General features: G+C 29.9%; 2 protein-coding genes across 2 annotated transcripts in view; both read right to left on the bottom strand.

Moving 5' to 3' along the window:
* LOC122268978 (regucalcin) overlaps positions 1–6,879 on the bottom strand; it is a gene marked incomplete in the record, with an annotated part of 17,193 nt that extends 10,314 nt beyond the window's left edge. Inside the window, 3 exon segments of the mRNA XM_071178691.1 lie at positions 3,303–3,345; positions 4,084–4,272; positions 6,683–6,879. Of these exon segments, the coding sequence (XP_071034792.1) occupies positions 3,303–3,345; positions 4,084–4,272; positions 6,683–6,839 (389 nt within the window).
* Positions 6,880–8,354: 1,475 nt separating this feature from the next.
* The window catches only part of LOC107447688 (regucalcin), a 12,932-nt gene continuing 6,325 nt past the window's right edge, over positions 8,355–14,961 (bottom strand). The window contains exons 3-6 of the mRNA XM_016062664.4: positions 11,443–11,631; positions 10,197–10,406; positions 9,786–9,935; positions 8,355–8,788 (exon numbers count right to left, since the gene is read on the bottom strand). Coding sequence (XP_015918150.3) covers positions 8,589–8,788; positions 9,786–9,935; positions 10,197–10,406; positions 11,443–11,631 — 749 coding nt within the window. The 3' untranslated portion in view covers positions 8,355–8,588. The remainder of the gene's footprint in view (positions 8,789–9,785; positions 9,936–10,196; positions 10,407–11,442; positions 11,632–14,961) is intronic.

Here is a 14,961-nt window from a genome sequence, read left to right on the forward strand (position 1 = left end):
AACATGAAACTTTCAAAAAGTGTCCACACTTTTGGCCACCACTGTATATATATATATATATATATATATACTGTAGTACAAAATTTTGCTGCAGTGTTATCGATATAATATCAGGAAGCACTTTTGTGGCTATAACCGCATGGATTGAGAGAGAGAGAGAGAGATTTACTTGGTTATTTCATTTTTAATTTTATAAATTTAAAAAAAATTCAAATTATTAAAATTTATTATTTTTTCGAAAACTATTTCATTGTTTTTTATTAAACTTTTCGAGTTCATTTCGATATATGGAGGTTAAACACACTTTACACATTCATTTTTGACCGTTTATTTTTGAATCGTGAAATGGTTATTTGGAGTTATTCTATTGATATTGAATGTGTTTTAAGTTAAGTAGAAATAGGTTTACTACACAAATTCTGAATAAAATTTCAAAATTTTAGAATAATTTACCTTTATGAATTTATCTTTATGTCCATGTTCATATTTGAATAAGAGTAGCACAAATAAAAAGCAGACACACATGATTACGTCAACATGCAGCTCAACTTTTCAAGTTTACAATTAAAAGAGTGCACTGCAGGTTGTGTATAGCTGATTATGCAGCTCTAATGAGAGCATTTTAAGTAAATGTAAAATCTTGCTAAGATGAATGCGTGCAGATCAGAAAAATGAGCGTTATACAAACACTCATTGTTTAAGATTCACTGTTTATGGTGAACACAGTCAAGGACTAATGCCAATGAACTAATGATAAAGAATTTCAGGAATTCAATATCAAATCTCTTGAGACACAAATCAAGCAAACTAAATGATTTTCCATTGCTCTCATTGCTACTGTTAAGTAAGTTGAAGATTTATGACACCAGTCTCACATGAGTAAAGGAATAGTGCAATCCACGTCTGTACTGGTGCATCTTTTTTATCTTAACTTTACATTCACTCCAAATACTCTTTCGCGAGCTCGTCAATCAATTATATTCAATTTACAATCCCATCTTATTACCTACCTTTATTACCCAGAATGGGGATATTACTATTGCTAGTAATTAGAGTAATACATTATAATTGTAAGCCTCTTTTGAACGGGGATTAAACTGGAATCAATTATTATGACCCTTGTATGGAAAGAGTTAATTTCAAATTCAATATCATAGAAAGTCATTTCTTCATTCTTCCATCTTATTTTAAAAACCAAACAAAAAGGCACAAGAAATGGAACAAGAAACTAAAAACAATACATTCATACCACTTTAAGACTCTTTATCTTATATAAACAAAGGTAAAGTTAAGCCTTTATTCAATAAAAGGTTTTGAATTATTAACAGAAATGTATGATAATGCAGTTTTAATTACGAAAAATAGTTTTCAACAAATACTGTCATCTTCAATAAAAAAAAATGAATACAAATTTATGAGACTAAATATATTTCTCTTCTGTTGGCATACGTATAGAATACAAGCTTTCATCTTTATTCTAATGTCAGGCATTAAAAGCGTAAGGTTGAAGACCTCTACAGCCATGGTCAGTAACAGCAAATATTGCTCCTGCATCTGGAGAGGATTTTCGGACTTCTTCTGTACGAGCTGCAGTTGTTACGTATAGGATGTCCAAGTTAGGTCCACCAAAACAGCAAGAGGTAACCTGTTTAGCTGGTAAATCAACTCTTCTCAGAATTGTTTCTAAAAATATAATTTATTCCAAGATTATTAGAAACAAATTGTTACAAAGTAATAGAAAGAATTCTTATCAATTTAACACTGTAAAAGTAAAGCATTCCTTCAAAAATACGCTGTGGACCAAGGGTATCATGATGTTAAGTCTCCGCAATTCCGTAACGAACAGCATGATTGAATTGAACATAATTTAATTAAATGTAGGGTTTAATGGGGCACAAGTTCCACAAAAGGACATGCTGCGCCAAACAAACGATTTCAAATTCAGAGGCATGATAGAAGCGATGCACACAAATCACATTTACTTTGCAGTAATTTTAATGCTCGGTTTTTTTAGCATCAAGATATTTAAGTATGTTCTTTAAATTCTTTTGTTATGAATTCGCTTCTGTAGGTGAGTGATACGTAAACTTTAGGCCAAAGAACCATATTTATAGCTATATCATGCCTCAATGTTGGCTAATATCAATATCACTTACTCAGAATGCGGTTATATTTTATTCTATATAGTTTTGAGATAATATCTAATTTTAAGGCTTTGTGTCGATTACATGTCAACTGAATACAATTTTCCATGAGGATGTTTTGTGAATCCAATCACAATATTCGGTTATTTAAATGTTGAAATCATATATCCTTGTTAGATTTAATCAGTTTTTTTTTATATAAACTTAGTTTTTAAATGTAGAATCGATTTTTTTTTGTTAATCGTATCTCACTATTAATGAATGAAAAGAACATTAAATCACACATTTGAACAAAAAGTTCTGTAACACGTTTTATAAAATTTGCTTTTTTCAACAATTTTCGTAACTTTTTCCGTCGTGTTGAAAAAGAATTGTCCCCTTAATTTTAACCATGGAAAATTGCTAGTCCATGAATGTTTTTTATCATATTTATGCTTAAAAAATCAAAGGTAAGAGGCCAGAAGAATAAAGTCAAATTTTACTGAACAACTAACATTATTTCTTTCTTGCTTTTGTAAAGGTATACCAAAACGTACTAAAAATATATTAGTTTTATAAAAGATAAGCTGTTTAAAACTGTAGTATACTTACTTGTTGTTGGATCTATGCGAAGAACACATCCACCTCCATAGAAGCATACCCAGAGTTTATTTTCTGTATCTATTGTCATACCATCTGGTAAACCAAGGTTTTCAAAACCTTTTTCTTTGTTGCAATCAATTAATATTCTTTTGTTAGCTGAAAAGTTTAAGAGAATGAGTAAATACTAAATTTCAGAATGTTATCTTGAAAAAAGAGGAAGAAAGGATAATAAAGTACTTTTTTTTTCTACGTCTCTTTTTGTTTAAAATACACACATAAACCATTCATAGATATTTTCATGTAAAAAAAATAATTTTTAATTTTAATTTTCTTGCCCCATTTTGTGGAAATAGCTCATTTGTATTTTATTATCCTTTTTCTTAACTGATATATTGAAATTAAAACCTACATATTAATCCCTCTTCTAAGTTAAAATCATAGGCGTATATTGTTCGACAGTCTGAGTCTATGTAGTACATAGTATCGTTATTCGAAGTCCATGCCAATCCATTAGAAATAGAAATTCCATCATCAACTTGCGTCATTTTATATATGTTGTCCATCTTAAACAGATGCCCTTCTTTATGTAATGTTCCAATAACACCTGTTATCATTGTACCTATATAAATAAAAAAAGCTGTTTAATATTAATTACTAAAAGAATCAAGTGATTCTCAAAAATAGCTTATTTTTAGCCAGTAATCTGTGCAATTTTTTATTTCGTGTTGAATATAAAAATTTAAATTCTTAAAAATTTGAAGAAAAAAAAATTACACATTGTATTATATACAGCGAAAATACAATAAATTAGTCAATAAATGATTACTGATAATTACTTTTGATGATGTTATATATTAATTGTGCTCAGAATGATGTTATATATCATTATGATGTTACATATTAATTGTGCTCAGAATGATGTTATATATCATTATGATGTTATATATTAATTGTGCTCATGGTGTTACACCTAATCATTTTTTTTTAAAGTATACGCTGATAGACCATATATTTATGACTGATTAACAGTTTTATGCAAGTGAATTGTTATTCACAGTTTCGCCGCAAGAGAGTAAAATTCAAAAACAGTTATTTTTTTTATTTTTTTAGGTATTACATTTTTAATAGGTTTTTTTTTCGTACAGAAAATGAAATCAACAAGAAAAATCGCTCAAGGAAAGTGAAAAAATTAATTTAAGTTTTGTTGAGATATTTTTAAAAAATAATTTTTTCAATAGAACACTTTAAATATAATATAATAGTAAACATGATTAAGCATAATTATAGCTTAACTTAATTAACTTAAGCATAATTATAACTTAGTAAGAAATGGTTTAATAAAATGTTGAAAACTTACCAGTCCAAAGTCTTCCTTTAGCATCGCACTTGCCATCATTAATACGAAATTTAGGATCATTGTAATTAACTTTGGTCAGAAACTCTGTGTTACCAGCATTGAAATTCAGCTTCTTGATTTCTTGTGTCGAAGAAATAAGGAGATTTGATGGATCAGATTGATAAGGGATAGCAAAACTAATAATACCCTCTAAAATTAAAAAGAAAACATGCACAAATTTTGCGATTTAATTATAAATAAATTTTATTTTTCAATCATCGGTAAATATCGCATAAGCGAATGCTAAAATCAAATTGCGTGCGTGAATGCAGCACCATTAAGAATAGATAAGCAAATATTTATTTTATTAGACTCCTTCTCTCATTCATTAATTCGCCTATCTCTTGATTCGCCTATCCACTGATACGCCCAGTTAATACACTGACTAGCAGACTAATTCCCCAATTTTTTAAAAATATTGACTCGCTTTATTTCTACCCTTACTTAAACATTATATCACGAAGTATTTATAGTATAGGTTATCATAGTCACGCATACTAGTAATGTCTATACACATTTCTCTTAAGTACACCAGAAACTCGGGTATTTCTCTGTCTATTGGCAACGCTACAGTTATTATTAATTTTTTTTATTTCAGGTTGACTTAAGTAATAATTTAAGTAGTACTGAATATTTAATTATTATGTATTTAATTATTATGTATTTATTTAGAATATTTTTTTTATTTTTACAAAAAAGAAACTTATTTATGAAGTGTATATTTATATTTCTTTTTTATCCTTCCTAAAATAAAAGTACAAATTTTAAATATAAACAGTGGTACATATTACCATACCAATAATTAGTGACGGAACAATGAGCAATGACATATAGATGTTATACGATACTCAAGTTATGGCTCGAGAGATGCGTGAGGAAGTAGTACTGCACGTAAAGCAGTATTTTGATGAGTTTTGTATCTTATCTAACCACAGAGGTGGAAATAATTTTAAAACTTCTGCTGTATACTATGCTTACATGTCCCGAACTTATACTTACAGTAATTTGTATGATTTCCTGGCTACCGGACAGATTTTAAATTATTACTAAAATTCAATGCGTAATGAGCTTTGACAATAAGGCGGGCATCTCTTGAAAACAGCTAAAATTGAAATCAAAGTACTTCCGCTCTGGCAACAGCTAGACTGTAAAAAAATTTGAACAATATATTGCTTAAAACCAAATAAGATGGTGGAGGTTTTGACAAATTAGAATATTAAAATACAGTTCTGTTGCACATTCGGCTTGGTTACCATTAAAAGTTTATAGTTAATGATAATTTTGAAAGACGACTACGCTGGTAGCCAAATGCGGCTAGTACTTTTAATTCTAAATAAATTTAAAATTAAATGTGCGTACAAGAAACAAATTAAACACATACGTTTCAAGTCGTTGTGGCTCAGGGGATAGAGCACTCGCCTCCAAATATAGTGACTTGGGTTCAAATCCGATGGCTAGTTGATAGGGATTTCGCACCCGACCTGCAACGACCATAGTGCAGACGCAAAATATCCTCAGTGGTTAACGGATCGTGGGTTAGAGTCCTGTTTATTGGAGGCTAAACTAGGGAGTTTTTGCGGTTTTCCTCCCCAAATAACGCAAATGCTGGTTGGTTCCATCAAAAAAATCCTCCACGAAGACAAATTTCTTACAATACTTGATCAAGGTGGTCCCTGGTCTTCTGTATCGGGTTCAAAATTACAAAGCTCCGGAGATAAACATTGATAGTCGTAAACCCAAAAGACACTTTTTCCTACTATAGATTAATTTGTAACTTTTGTAAATGTACAATTTTATCACTTAATTATAATGAATAATTCACTGAATATATAACTTAATTATAATAGTTTATAATTACAAAGAAAAATATTTATGATGGTAAAAAATTCTATTCAAGTACCCTTCTTCACAGTTTTATAATATATAAATATCTTATATTTTTGAGACAATTGGATTTTGTCGCGTGACCACAATCTGAAAGTACACACAAAAAATATACTTCAAAATACAAAAAAATTAAAATTAACTAAAGATGTCAATTAGATTTAATTGAATTTTTAAAAAAATCGTATTCGTGAATTTATTTTCTGTCAAGCAAACAACATATTTTCGGGTAAATATCGCATTTTCTGTCCTAGGATCTCAGCAGATTAAGCAAAATATTATTTCCGTGTCTCATTAAATTTACGAAATTTAAGCGTATACTGTAATTAACTTAAAAGAGCATTCGAGTTATGAGAGGTATTGCTTGCAATAACTTAGATATATTAAATTTAAGGAGAAAAAACATTTCTAGATTTGAATTTCAAAGTGATTACAACTGAAACTAGTGATTTAAGCCAATATAATTTTTTTTCAAAATTCTGTTACATTTCCAATAAAAACAATGTATACAAGAGCGGTTTATTAATATTTAGATGCAAATAAATATTTCTGAAATATTTCTTATGTATATCTTGTATTTAAAACGTGTGCCAGTTGAAGAAGAAAAACCTTGTTGAAGCACTAAAATGAATATAAATAATTAAATGAAATAGGTATTTGTAAATAGACTCGTTACCAGAATGAACAACAATCTCGGTTTCTCCTGTGGATGGATTCAGCCGGCAAGTTTCCCCTGCATCAATGTCCACAAAATAAAGGCGTTGGTTTCTGTTGTCCCAGTGGGGTCCTTCGCCCAAAGCGAAACGTTTTTTAGATACTCTAGAAACACTCATGCTTCGTGAATGGCAAAGATAACACTGAAGTCAGTTTGTAACAAGGATATTCTCCTACACTTTCATGACACGTGTCTGATAAGAAGTAGATAAAGAAGTTCTTGAATGCATACGATAAATGAATTATTGGATAAAAACGAGTTACAAAAAAGCAAACTCTTATTAGTATTAAAATAAAACTTTTTCAATAATATTTCTCTATATATCATGAAACGGAATGTCCTATATTATTATGCATTCCTATTTAAAAAAAATTATAATTTTATGTTCCCCAATAAATAAATAAAAATGTTTTAGATACATCTACCCATCATCATCATAAAATTAATATAAATTATAATTTTCCCCTTTTGGTTCTTACATCAAACCAAGTAGTTGCATCTCATTCATCATCAAAGATCAAGAGGAGAGAATGGCTTATTATTTGGCTGTTCTTTACAAAAAACTAATATTAGATTACCATCCGTTATATTTTTAGGACTACTAGTTTTTGGTTAATAACATGAAATAAATAGGTCCCTTTTCCTCGAGAGTTATTACTCAGTGAAGATGGGCTGGCACATCACTCGATCGTATTATAGAAAAACAGTTCCTGTCCATACGCAAATTGTTTTTTCTCAGAGTAAGCTTTCAAAGACAATAGTCGAAAAGATTTTGAATCGGATTCTGGTAACAAAACCTAAAAGATTAGTTGACATTTTACGCTTGCCCGGGCTCAAGCAAAAAGTCGTTGAATAAGATAACGATAACATANATTTTTGTTAAAATGTTTGAATTAAGTGAGACTTAAAGATACAACTAACTGAATATGATTACATAACATTTAATTACTCATTATTTTATCATAAATATGCTTTTGTTTTCTCGTTTGAACACTGACTTATAATATTATTTGAAAATTGTCATTTGTTTATTCAGTGTAAAAACAAATTATTAAATAATTACAATAAAATTTTAAGTTTTTGTTTGAATCATTATCACATTTATCACAAATTAATCTGTAATATATCTAGAAATAAATTTATATTTAATTTATACGAGGTGGGGGTCACAAAAAGATTTCATTACTCGTCCAAGATTTAACAAAATGATAAGTTCCAAAATTGATATTTTATTTAAACCGAACAAAAGGAATCTTTAAATTCTTAAACTAATTATGAATTATTGTTATCCCACCCAGTTTAGCTTAGCAAATATGAATAGGTAACATTGAAATTTTCTTTCATCTCGTTCAAATTCAATTTAACCTGAACACTAACAAGTCTTTTTCTCCGACTAAACGATTACAAAATTTCAGTAATAAATTTTATCAGATTGGCGCAACAAGCAGGAAATCCACTAAAAATTTTGGATTTGGGAATGGAGAATTTTTTTTCTTTTGGATTTTATTCTGATGTAACTTATCAGCATTTTACAATGCTTTTACAGAGTTATTTCTTCATTTCTCTATCTTATTTCAAATAGCAAACAGAAAGGCGCAAGAAATGAGACAAGAAACTAAAAACACTACATTCATTCGACTTTAAGACTTTTTATCTTATAATGAACAAAGATGGAGTTAAGCCTTGATTCAAAAAAAGAGTTTATAATTAATAACAGAAATGTATGATAATACAGTTTCAATTATTAAGTAATCTTTTCAACAAATACAGGCACCTTCGATAAAAAATTAATACAAATTGTTGACAGCATACATTTCTCTTCTGTGTATATACTTTTAGAATACAAGCGTTCAGCTTTATTCTAAAGTCAAGCATTAAAAGTATAAGGTTGAAGACCTCTACAGCCATGGTCAGTAACAGCAAATATTGCTCCTGCTTCTGGATTGGTTTTTCGGACTTCTTCTGTACGAGCTGCAGTTGTTACGTATAAGATGTCCAAGTTAGGTCCACCAAAGCAGCAGGAGGTAACCTTTACAACTGGTAAATCAACTCTTCTCAAAATTGTTTCTAAAAATATGATTTATTCAAAGATTATAAGAAACAAACTGTTACAAAGTAACAGAAAAAATTCGTATCAATTTAACACTGTAAAAGTAAAGCATTCCTTCAAAAATACGTTGTGAATATCATAATGTTAGGGCTCCGCAATTCTTTAACTAACGACATGATTGAATCAAATTTAATTTAATTAAATGTAGGGTTTAATGTCGCGAGTTCCACAAAAGGACATGCTGCACCATACAAATGATTCCAAATACAAAGGCATGATTGAAGCTTTGCACACAAATCGCATTTGCTTTGCAGTAATTTTAATGCTCGGTTTTTAAGCATCAAAATATTTAAGTATACACTTTATATTCTTTTGTTATGAATTCGCTTCTGTTGGTGAGTGATACGTAACCTTTAAGCCAAAGAACCATACTTATTGCTATATCGTGCCTAAATGTTGGCTAAAATCAGTATTACTTAGTTATAATGTGACATTTTATGGTTTTTTGTCGATTACATGTCAAATGAATACAATTTTTCTTCCATGCGGATGTTTTGTGAATCGAATAACAATATTCGATCATTTAAATGTTGAAATCATGTAATCCTTGTTAGATTTAATCAATTCGTATATACATTTAGAGTTAAAATGTAGAATCTATTTTTATTGTGTGTGACTATTAATGAATAAGAAGAACATTAAATCACTCATTTGAATAAGTTCTGTAACACGTTTTATAAAGATTTCTTTTTTGAACAATTTCCGTAACTTTTTCCGTCATGTTGAAAAAGAATTGTACGTTAATTTTAACCATGGAAAATTGCTAATCCATGAATGTGTTTTATCATATTTAAGTTTGAAAAAGCCAAAAGTTAAGAGGCCGGAAGAATAAAGCCAAATTTTTCTGAACAACTAACTTTATTTCTTCACTGCTTTTGTAAAGGTACACCAAAACGTACTAAAAATATATTGGTTTTATGAAGGATAAGTTGTTAGAAACTGTAGTATACTTACTTGTTGTCGGATCTATGCGAAGAACACATCCACCACCAGAAAAGCATACCCAGATTTTATTTTCTGTATCTATTGTCATACCATCTGGTAAACCAGCGATGTTTTCAAAGCCTTTTTCTTTGTTGCAATCAATTAATATTCTTTTGTTAGCTGAAAAGTTTAAGAGAATGAGTAAATACTAAATTTCTGAATGTTATCATGAAAAAAAAAGAAGAAAGGATAATAAAGTACTTTTTTTTTTCATTTTGCTACGTTCCTTTTTGATTAAAACACACGCATAAACCCTTCACAGATATTTTCATAAAAAAAATTGTTTAAAAAATTTTAATTTTCTTGCCCCATTTCGTGGAAATAACTCATTTGTATTTTATTATCCTTTTTCATAACTGATATATTGGAATTAAAGCCTACATATTACTCCCTCTTCTAAGTTAAAATCATAGGCGTATATTGTTCGACAGTCTGAGTCTATGTAGTACATAGTATCATTACTGCAATTCCATGTCAGTCCATTAGAAAGAGAAATTCCCTCATCAACTTGTGTCATTTTGTATGTGTTGTCCATCTTAAACAGATGTCCTTCTTTATGTAATGTTCCAACTACACCTGTTATCATTGTACCTATATGAATAAAAAGCTATTTAATATTAATTGCTAAAAGAATCAAGTGATGCACAAAAATAGCTTATTTTTAGACAGTAATCTGCTTAAATTTAATTTCGTGTTAGGTATAAAAATTGAAAGTTTTAAAAATTCGAAGAAAAAAATTACACATTATATTCTATGTAGTGAAAGTCTAATTAATTGATCAATAATTGATTACTGATAATTACTTGTTATGATGCTTAACACTAATTGTGCTCAGAATTCATGGTGTTACGTCCAATCATTTTTTTTTAAGTATACACTGATAGACCATATATTTATGACTGATTAACAGTTTTATGCAAGTGAATTGTTATTCACAGTGTCGCCGCAAGTGAATAAAATTGAATGTGGGTTTAAAAACATTTTGCAGCTAGGGTATACAATTGTACTGGTATACTTAAATTACTTGATTGAATGTGAGGTATAATACCACAACGCCCATAATATGGCACATTTCGCCAAATGAACAATTGATCATCTTTTAGGACCTTTATTTCATATGGAAGGTAGTCTGAAAAAATCATTTTATCTAAATATCCTACACAAGCACTTCCTTTAATATCGATGATTTAGTCTAATAGTGAGCAGTATTTTCAACGGAATTGTGCATCCCACCATACTACTAGCATATTTTGGACGAACAGGAGGGAGACTTCCGCACACTGCGTTGGCTTCCACAATCCCCGAATCAGAATCATAGAGAAGTTTTGGCTGATAAGTTTAAATGAGCAATAGAAAAACATATTTTAAATGTTTAAAACGAAAATAATTTTTTAAATTTTATAGGTATTACATTTTTTAATATGCATTTCTTTTCGTACAAAAATAAAATCAACATCAAAAATCTCTGAAGGACAGTAAAAAAAATAGTACAAGTGGGGTTGAGATATTTTAAAACAAAATATTTTTTTTTTAATGGAACACTTTAAATATAATATAATAGTAAACATAATTTAGCATAATTATAACTTAGTAAGAAATGGTTTAATAAAATATCTTAAAAACTTACCAGACCAAAGTCTTCCTTTAGCATCGCACTTGCCATCATTAAAACGAAACTTAGGATTTTTGTAATTAACTTTAGTAAGAAACTCTGTGTAACCAGTATCGAAATTCAGCTTCTTGATTTCTTGTGTCGAAGAAATAAGGAGATTAGACGGATCAGATTGATAAGGGATAGCAAAACCAATAATACCCTCTAAAATTGAAAAAAACATGCACAAATTTTGCAATTCAATTATAAATAAATTGTATTTTTCAATTGTAGGTAAATATTGCATAAGCGAATGCTAAAATCAAATTGCGTGTACGAATGCCGTTCCATTAAGAATAGATAAGCAAATATTCTTTTTATTAGACTCTTTCTCTCATTCATTAATTCGCATATCTTTTGATTCGCCTATCCACTGATACGCCTAGTTAATACACTGACACACTAGCAGACTATTTTTTCTAAAAATATTGACTCCATTTCTACCCTTACTTACTCACTATATCACGAAGTATTCATAGTATAGGTTATCATAACCACGCATACATATACACATTTCTCTCAAGTGACACCATAAACTCAAGTATTTCTCAACCTATTGGCAACACTACAGTTATTATTCATTTTTTTTTGGTTGTCTTGAGTAATAATTTAAGTAGTACTGAATAGTAATTAAGAGTTTATTTAACCTAATTTGGTATTTTCACAGAAATAAAAACTTAGTTATGAAGTGTATATTTATTTTTTATCCTTTTTAAAATAAAAGTATACACTTTAAATATAAACAGTGGTGCATATTACCATACCAATAATTAGCGACGGAGCAATGAGCAATGGCATATAGATGTTACACGATACTTAAGTTATGGCCCAGGAGATGGGGGAGGCAGTAGTACTGCATGTAAAGAAGTTTTTTGATGAGTTTTTCTATCTTATCTCGCGACAGAGATGAAAGTATTCGTATTACTTCTGCTGCATACTCTGCTTAAATATCCCGAACTCATACCTACAGTGATTTGTATGATTTAATAGCTACCAGACAGATTTTAAATTATTACTAAAATTCAATGCATAATGAACTTTGACAATATTACGGACATCTCTTGACAATTGAAATCGAAGTACTTGAGAGCGGGCAACAGCCCGACGTTAAAAAATTTTGGTCAATATATTGTTTAAAAATAATTAAGGTGGAGGAGGGGTTGACAAATGGCATAAAGCATTTGTCAACCCCTTCATTTAAATATTTATATAAATATTTTATATAAACATTTAAATACAGTTTTGTTGCACATTCGGCTTGATTACCATCAAAGTTTATATTAGCAAGATAATTTTGAAAGATTTCCACGCTGGTCACTGCGGTTAGTACATTTAATACGAAATCAATTTAAAATTAACCGTAGGCCCACGAAACAAATTAAACACATAAAAAGTTCTTAATGCATACATTTGGAGCCGTGGTGGCTCAGGGGATAGAGAGCTCGCCTGTAAATAAAGTGACTCGGGTTCGAATCCGACGGCTAGTCGATACGATGACTAATCGAAAGAAATTTTACGTTCGGTCCGCAACGATCACAGTGCTGGCGCAAAATACTTTAATTGGTTAACGGATCATGGGTAAGAGTCCCCTTGTGGGGAAAGGTAATATCGACAATGCCAACTTTCATCTATCAAAAGGTACCTCAAGATAAAATCAAGTTGGCATGTCTTATATACTAGTAAATTGATGTTTAATAGTCGTAGTGGTAGTTACGCCACAATACTCCCCCACCAGAATTTTATCAGGGATAGAATTCGATGAGCGGATGCCACTAGTTGCTGTATTTGTGAAAGACCGGGAGAGCTGGATTAAGGTCACCGGGTTTTGAGCTTTAGCCATGAGAGCTATATTAAATTCATGGTTGTGTGTGTAGTCACTCCTGTGTTGCTAGTAGCAGTGGAGTATGTGAAGAAACCAGTGTGTGTAAATGAGACTGAGCAGAAACAGAGCGAGGATGACGATGACGCAGTCACAATTAGCAAGTGAACTAGTCAATGTGAACCATTCATCGAAGTAGGCGTGATCATATCACGTCCGCAGGTCACCAATGTGGAGAAAGATGTTTAGACAATGCCAACTTTCATCTATCAGAAGATACCTCAGGATTGAATAAAGTGAGCATGTCTTATATACTAGTGAATTGATGTTCAATAGTCGTAGTGGTAGTTACGCTGCACCCTTGCCGATAGGCCAACCGTGGGAGGTTTTTCTGCTTTTTTTCTCCATGTAAAGCAAATATGGATTGGTTCCATCGAAATGTTCACCACGAAGGCAAATTTCTCCGATACTTGTTCAAGGGGTTCCCTTGAGATGAACATTGGTAATCGAATACCCAAAATTGAGTCGGCTATTCAACGACGGTTAAAAAGGAAACACAAACGCTTAAAAAAAACGAGTGCTCATCATATTTAGGGGAAAATATTTAATTTCATGGAAAGCCTAGAAAAATTTTATAAGTTGCAGATTACGCATAAGGTGTATTATGTCTCCCTATAAATGTTATATATATACCATTTTATGAATTACATTTCAGAAATTCAAAACTGAAGTGACCAACCAAGATATAAAATAGGAAGGGATTTTGTGATTTTATTGTTTTGTACCTTTGGCTTTATCTCCTCTACTTATTGCATAAACTCTATAGCATATAAAACACATAAAAACCATTCCCCCAAATAATGTTTCATGTTATGAACAATTTTTAATGATTGATTTGTTAGTTATTTGTTTTGATAACAATTGCAATTAATTTTGAATTAACATAATTTAGTTTTCATATTCAACTAGCTGGATACCGCTGGTTTATAACTATTATTAAAAATATTTATAGAGGTAGAAAATTCTATTCAAACATACTTCTTCACAGTTTTGTAATATATAAATATCTTATTTTTTGAGACAATTGGATTTTGTCCAGAAGTACACTAGAAAAAAAATCCTTCAAGCTGCAAAAAAAATGCTAAAAATTAAAATTTATTAAAAATTAAAATTAACTAAAAATGTTAATTAGGCTTAATTGTATTTTTTTTAAATCGTATTCAGGGGTCTATTTTCTGCTAACAAGCAACATCTTTTTGGGTAAAAATCGCATTTGCTGTCCTTATTAAAGCTCAGATTCGGATCTCAGCAGATTAAGTAAAAAAATATTTCAGAATCTCAATAAATTCACGAAATTTTAACATATACTGTAATAAACTTAAAAGAGCATTCGAATTATAAAAAGTATTGCTTTGCAATAACTTAGATATATTAAATTTAAGAAGAAAAAAAAGTTTCTAGATATGATTTTCAAAGTGATTACAACTGAAACTAGTGATTTAAGCCAAAACAATTTCTTGTTAAGAAAAATTCTGTTACATTTCCAATAAAAATAACTTATACAAGTATGGTTTATTAATATTTGTAAGCAAAAAGTTAATTTCTTCAAATCTGATATTTCCCGTATAAATCAGTTCTCCTTAAAAATGTATAACGCTTTCAAATAAATATATATA

The sequence above is a fragment of the Parasteatoda tepidariorum genome, chromosome 3 (assembly GCF_043381705.1).
Source record: "Parasteatoda tepidariorum isolate YZ-2023 chromosome 3, CAS_Ptep_4.0, whole genome shotgun sequence".
NCBI classification, from domain to species: Eukaryota; Metazoa; Arthropoda; class Arachnida; order Araneae; family Theridiidae; genus Parasteatoda; species Parasteatoda tepidariorum.